Raw genomic sequence first — 10014 nt, 5'->3', positions numbered from 1 at the left:
GTATATTTCATTGATGAGGTCGCCCCTGAATGATCTACCTGAGTCAGGTAACCTGACTGTATGCTTTGTAGAGCTGAATAACTGAGATGATGACAGTATTATGAATTTTGTTTTCTTTTATCTATTCCAGGTCTGCCCTTGTCTCATGCGCAGTCTAGATTAATTTATGCACAGGTTAAAGAGTACGGCGGCTCTGAAGGGTCAAACTACAGCACGGTGCTGTCGCGCTGCAGCAAAGAGAGCGCTCTCTCTCTCTCTCTCTCCCTCTCTCTCCCCCTCTCTCTCTCTCTCAGTGCATGAGCTGCTGCTGTCCACTTTATTCCAAAGGCAGAGGAGCAACTGACAGTTGATGGTGAGTGTCACTTTAAATATTTTGTCTCGTTTCGCTTCTAATTTCGTCTTTGCACGATACAAGGCGTTGACAGTCATTAAATATGTTTGCATAGCCTATTAATAAAAAGATACAGCAAACTGTATACAGTACATATGTACTATATGCCTAAAAATTATATTTCTTCCACATAATGCTTGCAATAATTCAACAACTTATCTATATCCCAATAGTTAGGGTTAGAATGAAGTCTATGGCAGACAATTTTTTTTTTTTTTAATATTCTAATTTATGCATCTTGAAAATTAGAGTGGGGCTTTTGGATCTTCCAGTTCTTTCTCACCAAAGCTTGGTTTTATAAAACACTTGTTGGAGTTTGAGATGCATGTCTTAAATCATGCAATCCTTTTCCCTTTAAATTGTTGCTTGCAATTCAGCACAGCGTTTTATGCTCTAGTAACTAGGCAATGCAGTAGCAAAGATAAATGATATGAGCTGGAAATCGCACATCTGTAACAGTTATGACATCATATAAATGGTGGATTTAATCCATGCCCTTTCCTTGGCATTGCTGAATATATGATACATGTCTGAATAATTATTACAGATGTTACAAGCTTTTCTGCTTACTTTCCGGCAATTTGAGAGAATTGTTTCTAAAAATGGCAAATCACTATACATGGGAATTTTATTCACTCTGAGAATTCAGTTTCACTCTGCAGAAACCACACCCATGGCTCCCAATTTAAAATCACTTAAAATTTGAGGGGCATTTAATCTTAGGTGTGAAAAAAAAATCTGTTGCAGAGGGCCACAGTACTATTCCCCCCCCCACACACTCTAAAGCTGATGAGGTGTAGAGCAGGGAAAACACTAAATAATATAATACGATATCCTTTGGCGGCACGGTGGTGTAGTGGTTAGCGCTGTCGCCTCACAGCAAGGAGGTCCGGGTTCGAGCCCCGTGGCCGGCGAGGGCCTTTCTGTGCAGAGTTTGCATGTTCTCTCCATGTCCGTGTGGGTTTCCTCTGGGTGCTCCGGTTTCCCCCACAGTCCAAAGACATGCAGGTTAGGTTAACTGGTGACTCTAAATCAGGGGTGTCCAAACTGATCCATAAAGGGCCGTGTGGCTGCAGGTTTTCATTCCAGCCATGCAGCAGCACACCTGACTTGGCTCATTCAATCAACTGAACTGTCTTCACACAGTCAAATACTTGCAGCCACACCCACCCTTGATTAAAGGGTGGGTGTGTCAGTTGATTGAATAAGCCAAATCAGGTGTGCTGCTGCATGGCTGGAATGAAAACCTGCAGCCACACGGCCCTTTTTGGATCAGTTTGGACACCCCTGCTCTAAATTGACCGTAGGTGTGAATGGTTGTCTGTGTCTATGTGTCAGCCCTGTGATGATCTGGCGACTTGTCCAGGGTGTACACCGCCTTTCGCCCGTAGTCAGCTGGGATAGGCTCCAGCTTGCCTGCGACCCTGTAGAACAGGATAAAGCGGCTAGAGATAGTGAGATGAGATGTTACTGCTGATTGATGGCCCTTGTTGTAAACATTGTAAAATGTTGTTGTTGTTGTTTTTTTACTTGCCATTCTATTGCATGTTATCCTTCTTTGTTAAGATCAAGAGTATAAGACAGACATATATTATTTAAAATGGCAGTTAATACTCTTTATAAAACTTGACAACAAAAATATTAATAGTGACATGATGATGGAATTAGAAATGACCTCTGGCTTTCTTTCCTTCATTTATGATGGATATTCATGAAAGGCAGACAATCAATCATTCTCATTCTATGTGGACTATTTATTGCTTCAATATTATCACACACTGGGGGGGGGGGGTAGTTTCACCCTTAGGCTGCAATGCAATTTTTCAAATCAATCATCTGTGTCAGACTGAAAAATTATGTGCCATTATCATAATGCATTTTCTAATGAAACAATTTTCAAAAAAGAATTTTACATTTATATGTTGATAATACATCACTTTTTTATTCAGTGAAGGACAGGAATAAGCAAGCTTATTCAGTAGATTATGCTGCCTATTCCTTCATCTGTAGATATTGTCAATAACTTGCCAAACAGATTTGATACCACCTTTTGTAATGCAAAGACTATATGTCAGTGTAGAGATGACCTTTGCATAAAGGTACTGTCCTTTTGCATGCTGTGTCTCAGGTAGATCCTTTGTGATGAGGTCCACAGATGAATGATGAGATGAACTGTGCAAAGTTCAAAGACAATTAAATAAGTCATTCATTCCTACAATGGGTGGCACGGTGGTGTAGTGGTCAGCACTGTTGCCTCAGAGCAAGAAGGTTCTGGGTTCGAGCTCAGTGGTCAACGGGGGCCTCTCTGTGTGGAGTTTGCATGTTCTCCCCGTGTCTGCGTGGGTTTCCTCCAGGGGTTCCGGTTTCCCCCACGGTCCAAAGACATGCAGGTTAGGCTAATTGGTGGCTCTAACTTGACCATAGTTGTGAATGTTTGTTTGTCTCTATGAGTCGGCCCTGCGATGATCTGGTGACGTGTCCAGGGTGTACCCCACCTCTCGTCCATAGTCAGCTGAGATAGGCTCCAGCTTGCCCACAGCCCTGCACAGAATAAGCGGTTATGGATAATGGATGGATTCCTGTGATGTTCTCATCTCACATGGATACAGCCTCACCTCACCAGAGGACATTTAAGAGAACTCTGAATTGTCGTTACATATTCTCTGCATATTTTTCTTATGACACACACATACGTGTACAGTGGTCTAAAATATTATGCTCCATTGTACATGCAATGTAGAAGACAATATATGGTATGCATTGCAACTAGTGCAACAAGAGAAAGTTAATGTGCAGTAAATATTTTCTGGTGATGTTAGAATAAATAGTAATCTCTACTCTTGCTTCTGACAAAAGAAGCAAGAAGAAAGAGATTTAACTTTTGTAACTGTGTTATAACAGGACACTCTTTGCATCTCAGTGTAAATATATTCATGCACTCATTCACACTCAGGGGCAATTAAGTGTAACCAATCATGTTTTAGGAAGGAGAACCTAGAGGAAACTAATGTGGTCATAAGGAGAACATGCAGAATTCTGCACAGAAATTAACCTGAGCTCAGGATCAAAACCTGTAGCTGTGAAGCAGCAACACTACCAGCTGTGCCACATGTAACCTTGAGTGTACTTCTGCTGGGTTTAACTGGGAGTCCATAATTGTTTTGAAATGACCTGCTGCCTAACATAAAAGAAAGTAAAATGCTATTCATTAAAAAAGTAGAATGCTATATTTCTGTTTGTCGGTACACTGCTATTATTTCACAAAGACCTTTGCTTTGTGTTTAAATTTTCAAGGAAAAAAGCTTGAAAGTGCTGTCCCTTCTGTGTTGTAGCTATGCTTTGTCATCTGTGATCGGCAAAGACCAACTATTATGCTGCTTATTGCCAATATTCTGGACCATACAGCAGGGTATCATTATATTTTCCAAGTCTGATAATCAGCTTAAGTGGCAATATACAGTAGATGGTTGGCCAGGTCATGAGCTGAAGCTTTCAGATAAATATTAGTGGCTTTCCATCATCTGTGAATTGGATTTTAATGAATTAGTGTAAATGTCTTTCAATACTGAAGTTTCAAATGGTCCAAGAATAATGTGATATAATAAGGTCATAACTGACAACAACATTCATTCATCTTCAATGACCACTTTATCCTTATCAGGGTTGCATTGAATCTGGAGTATATATATCCCAGCAACGCTGGGCACAAGACAGGAGAATTCACCCAGAATGGGTCGCCAGTCCATTGCAAGGCATCATTCATGCACTCCTACACTCATTCACACTCATGAGTAGATGTACAGGTGTTCCTAATAAAGTGTCCAGTGACTGTAAAGTCCTCTCTTTAAGTATTGGAACAGCAGGGCCAATTCTTTTGTTTTAGATATACACTGAAGACATTTGGATTTGAGATCAAAAGATGAATAGAACAGAGATGAAAGATCAGCTTTAATTTCTTGATGTTTACATCTAGATGTTTGAAGCAAGTGTTTTTTTTTTAATAACCCATTTTTCAAGTGGTCAGAAATATTGGAACATGTGACTGATATGTGTTTCTTGTTGCCCAGATGTGCCCTGTTAGAGTGATTATTTAAACAACTAATAGCTCTTAATGACAATTCTTGGTTTGAACCATGGATTTCACCTGTGGCTGCATTTGTTATTAAAAAGAATAAACCAACATTAAGACCAGAGAGCTGTCTATAGGAGAAAAACAAGCCATTTTGGAGCTGAGAAAAGAGGGGAAATCAATCAGAGCCATTGCACAAGCATTGGGTATAACGAATACAACTATTTGGAATGTCCTGAAAAAGAAAGAAAACACTGATGTACTAACAACCAGACATGGAACAGGTCAGCCAAGGAAAACACCAGTTGATGACAAAAACATTGTGAGAGCTGAGAAGAAAAAGCCAAAAACAACAGTCAGTGATATCAGCAACAACCTCCACAGGACACAAGTGAAGGTATCACAAGCCAAAGTTTGAAGAAAACTTTGTGAGCAGAAATATAGAGGCCATACCACAAGATGCAAAGCACTCATCAGCAATCAGAATCAGAAGGCCAGATTGGAATTGGCAAGGAAATACAGAGATGAGCCACAAATGTTCTGGATTCAAGATTAACTGTTACCAAAGTGATGGAAAGGCCAAAGTGTGGAGAAAGAAATAATCTGCTCATGATCCAAAACGTACGCGCTTATTGATCAAGCATGGTGGAGGTAGGGTCATGGCTTGGACTTGCATGGCTGCTTCTGAAATGGTCTCACTAATCTTTATTAATGATATAATTTCATCATGCAGCAAGACAATGACCCAAAACATGTTGCCAGCACAATAAAGGACTTCATCAGGGGGAAAATGGTTTAAATTGGCTAAGTCAATCACCAGACCTTAACCTAATTGAGGATGCGTTTCACCTCCTGAAGAGGAGACTGGAGGGAGAAACCCCCCAAAGCAAACAACAACTGAAAGAAGTTGTGCTATAAAACTGAAAAAGAAGAATGGAAAAGTCTGGTGATGCCAGTGGGTCACTAGTTTGATGCAGTTATGGCAAGCAGGGGTTATGCTAAGATAAATTGCCTGCAGGTGTGATTGTGTGTGGGAATGGTGCTCCATGGTGGATTGGCATCCCATCCAGGGTGTAGTCCCCCAACACCCAGTGTTCCCAGGACTGGTTCAAGATTCACAACAGCCCTGACAAAGATAAAGCAGTTACTGAAAGTATGCGAAAGTATCTTGATCCATTATTATATTGTACATACAGTGTCTTGCAAAAGTATTCATCCCCCTTCGTGTTTGTTCTGTTATGTTGCATTACAAGATGGAATTAAAATGGATTTTTGGGGAGTTAGCATCATTTGAGTTACACAGCATGCCTACCACTTTAAAGGTGCAAACTGTTGTTTTACTGTGACACAAACAATAATTGAGATTAAAAAAAAAACAGAACTCTGGAGTGTGCATAGGTATTCACCCCCTTTCGTATGAAACCCCTAAATAAGAGCTGGTCCAACCAATTCACTTCATAAGTCACATAATTAGTTGATTAAGATCCACCTGTGTGCAATCAAAGTGTCACATGATCTGTCACATGATGTCTGTATAAATCAACCTGTTCTGGAAGGACCCTGACTCTGCTACATGACTAAGCAAGCAACATGAAAACCAAGGAGCCTCCAAACAGGTCAGAGACAAAGTTGTGAAGAAGTATAGATCAGGGTTGGGTTATAAAAAATATCCCAAACTTTGAATATCCCAGGGAGCACCATTACATCCATTATAGCAAAATGGAAAGAATATGGTACCACTACAAACCTGACAAGAGAAGGGCACCCACCAAAACTTACAGACCGGGCAAGGAGAGCATCAGAGACGCAACAAAAACACCAAAGATAACACCGAAGCAGCTGCAAAGATCCACAGCGGAGAAGGGAGTATCTGTCCATAGGACCACTTTAAGCCATACACTCCACAGAGCGGGGCTTTATGGAAGGGTGGCCAGAAAAAAAGCCATTGCTTAAGAAAACACATTTGGAGTTTGCCCAACAGCATGTGACAGACACCCCAAACACATGGAAGAAGATTATCTGGTCAAATGAGAGAAAAATTGATCTTTTTGGCTACCATGGGAAACGCCATGTGTGGTGCAAACCCAACACCCTTAGAACACCATTCCTACAGTGAAGCATGGTGGTGGCAGCATCATGCTGTAGGGATATTTTTCATCTGCAGGGACAGGAAAGCTGGTCAGGACTGAAGGAAAAATGGATGGCACTAAATACAGGGCAGTTCTGGAGGAAAACCTGTTTGAGTCAGCCAGAGGTTTGAGACTGGGACGAAGGTTGGCATTCCAGCAGGACAATGACCCTAAACATACTGCTAAAGCTACACCAGAGTGGTTTAAAGAGAAACTTTTAAATGTCTTGGAATGGCCTAATCAAAGCCTAGACCTCAATCCAATTGAGAATCTGTGGCATAACTTGAAGATTGCTGTACACCAATGCAATCCATCTAACTTGAAGGGGTTGGAGCAGTTTTGCCTTGAGGAATGGGCAAAAATCCCAGTGGCTAGATGTGCTAAGCTAACAGAGACATACCCCAAGAGACTTGCAGCTGTAATTGCAGCAAAATGTGGCTCTACAAAAGTATTGACTTTGGGGGGTGAATACCTATGCACACTCCAGATTTCGGTTTTTTGCATCTTATTTATTGTTTGTGTCACAATAAAACAATAATTTTCACTTTTAAAGTGGTCGGCATGTTGTGTAAATCAAATGGTGCTAACCCGCCAAAAATCCATTTTAATTCCAGCTTGTAATGCGACAAAACAGGATAAACACAAAGGGGGATGAATACTTTTGCAAGACACTGTAGTTTTTCAACCCATTGAGCCTTTGAAATCAGTCTAATCAAACTATGTTGGGAATGGGATCTCTGGCATCCATTCATAATTTAAAAATGTCGCATCTCATCTCATTATCTCTAGCCGCTTTATCCTGTTCTACAGGGTCGCAGGCAAGCTGGAGCCTATCCCAGCTGACTACGGGCGAAAGGCGGGGTACACCCTGGACAAGTCGCCAGGTCATCACAGGGCTGACACATAGACACAGACAACCATTCACACTCACATTCACACCTACGGTCAATTTAGAGTCGCCAGTTAACCTAACCTGCATGTCTTTGGACTGTGGGGGAAACCGGAGCACCCAGAGGAAACCCACACAGATACGGGGAGAACATGCAAACTCCGCACAGAAAGGCCCTCGCCGGCCACGGGGCTCGAACCCGGACCTTCTTGCTGTGAGGCAACAGCACTAACCACTATACCACCGTGCTGCCCAATTTAAAAATGTGTGAAATTATATTGTTTTATAAAGGTGTTACATGACAACTGATGTATTGTTAAGACTCTCAGAGCTTACTTTGTTCATTGTTCTGGAACAAATTTTTCACCGTGGCAAATGGGTGAAAGTAAATAGACCTTATATCGATTATCACATGTCGAAAAGTGCTTTAGCACCAAATGAGGAAGGGGAACACAAGCTGCCTTCTTTTGAAAGGTACATGTTTGAACAGCGAATGACAAATAATAGCCTTCTTGATTTATCCATGTTTTACAATATACGTAAACACCTCTATTATTCTGGGTCACAGTATGGTTTGGACAATAAGTGTGGTTTTGCATATAAAGAGTAAAATTAAAAATAACCAATAAAATAAACATAGCAAAAATTTAACGTGAGGAAAAGCAGAGAAACTCTAGAAAGTTCCAGAGATGCAGTGTACAGTACATCTGCAAATGAAGACGATTCTGTACTTTTCCTGATCAAGCTGAACCCAATATGACTTTTTTTTTTCCTACAGGCACATGCATGAATGTCCTTGGACTCATCAGAAGAGAAACTCAAGACAGGATGGGCCCTTCAGACCCAGCTAATGTCACCAGGGATATTCCCAGTGGGGAAGGAGAATATACCTCCTGGCACCAGAACAGCCTAGGCAACAAAAGCTTGAATTCTCATAAGCCTGTCTTTGTGGATGACATTACGAAGCACCTAAGTGTTCAGATAGCCCTTATAACTGCTTATTCGCTTATAATCATCCTGGGTCTAGTTGGTAATACACTAGTTATTTACATGATCATTATATACAAAAACATGCGTACCGTTACCAACTACTTCATTGCCAATCTTGCATTAGCTGACCTTATGGTAGACACCATGTGCTTACCCTTCACCTTGGTATACACTCTGCTGGATGAGTGGAAGTTCGGGGCAGTTATGTGTCACATGGTGCCATACGCCCAAGCTCTGAGTGTCCATGTGTCTATCCTGACACTCACCGTGATCGCTCTGGAGCGCTATAGGTGCATTGTGTTTCATATGGGTCAGCGTCTCTCCAGGTGCACAAGTTTCATTATCATCAGTCTAACTTGGGCATTTGCAGCCATTCTGGCTGGACCTTTAGCTATTTTTCGGGAGTACCGCTATGAAGAGATTGCCTACATTAATTTACGGATTGCTGTATGCTCTGAGAAATGGCCCCGTGGCACTAACCGAGATGCCATAATCTACAGCTTCTCCATGCTTGTACTGCAGTATGTACTTCCACTGGGCATTATCAGCTATGCTTATGTGTGCATCTGGGTCAAACTGAAGAACCATGTCAGCCCATCCAGCCGCAATGATGGCATCACTCGTCGCAAGAAGACTACCAAAATGCTGGCACTAGTGGTTGTGGTCTTTGCAGTGTGTTGGCTTCCTTTCCATGTGTTCCAGTTGGCCAGTGATCTTGACTTGGTCCTCGTGTTTAAAGAATACAAGCTTCTTTATACTCTGTTTCACATAGTGGCCATGTGCTCAACTTTCACTAATCCTTTGCTCTATGGATGGATGAACAAGAATTACAGGAATGGCTTCATTATGTTCTTCCGCTGTGAACACAAACCTGACACTATCCATCCTGAGGGTTCTTTCCGAACTAGAACCCTGCGAGGTTTGATTTTCTACAATGATGGACAACCTGCCACTGCTGTCTGAACACAGCCAGAACTGACAGCCACTTTAAGTCTGGTGTGAACGATATATATGGGATTTGTTTTTAGAGTTATTCAAAGGTGTAAAAAGTTTGCATGCTGTATACTGTATAAATACTTACATTCGATGATGGTATTTTGTATTCAGCATCTGTCAATTCTATCACTGATTTGTAAAACTGTCACATGCTGTCTCTGGATAGTGTTGTCAAAAATGAAAGTAATTCAAAAAGTATTTTCTCATGTCACAAATAAATCAACGGTTTAATTCAGCTTTGCAGTTCACTTAAATCACAACAACCCCTTCTTGCATGTACGTTTTATCTAAAGGGTCTGTTGTATTGTTATGGCGCTGCAACTAAGCAAATCTCATTGCTCAGCACAACCAATGCAGCTATGATATCAGTGATAATCTCGGTTAACAACAGCTGCATCTGTATCTATATACTGTTTCCTGAAACGCACACAATAATGAACACTTTTCTTAATGACAGAAATAAAACAAGTATACGGTACATTCTTATAGTTTTGCAATGCCCTGGATTTTGACACCTGTAAAATGTGGTACATATTAGTTTTTTATAATT

At 41.1% G+C, this 10014-nt stretch overlaps 1 protein-coding gene across 1 annotated transcript; it reads left to right on the top strand.

Annotated features, from left to right (window-relative positions):
• Nucleotides 1-331: 331 nt before the first annotated feature.
• On the top strand, nt 332-9431 carry npy7r (neuropeptide Y receptor Y7). The gene is made up of 2 exons (XM_060926872.1): nt 332-352; nt 8257-9431. The coding sequence occupies exon 2, from the start codon at nt 8265-8267 to the stop codon at nt 9429-9431; it is 1167 nt and encodes a 388-aa protein (XP_060782855.1). The 5' UTR covers nt 332-352; nt 8257-8264.
• Nucleotides 9432-10014: the final 583 nt, after the last annotated feature.

Source organism: Neoarius graeffei, chromosome 8 (genome assembly GCF_027579695.1).
Source record: "Neoarius graeffei isolate fNeoGra1 chromosome 8, fNeoGra1.pri, whole genome shotgun sequence".
NCBI lineage: Eukaryota > Metazoa > Chordata > Actinopteri > Siluriformes > Ariidae > Neoarius > Neoarius graeffei.
Note: the sequence above shows the minus strand (reverse complement) of the source record. Positions and strands in the feature narration are given on the sequence as shown.

Excerpts from the sequence above, each read along its gene's own strand:
- npy7r (XM_060926872.1), top strand. The coding sequence starts at position 8,265 with ATGAATGTCCTTGGACTCATCAGAAGAGAAACTCAAGACAGGATGGGC.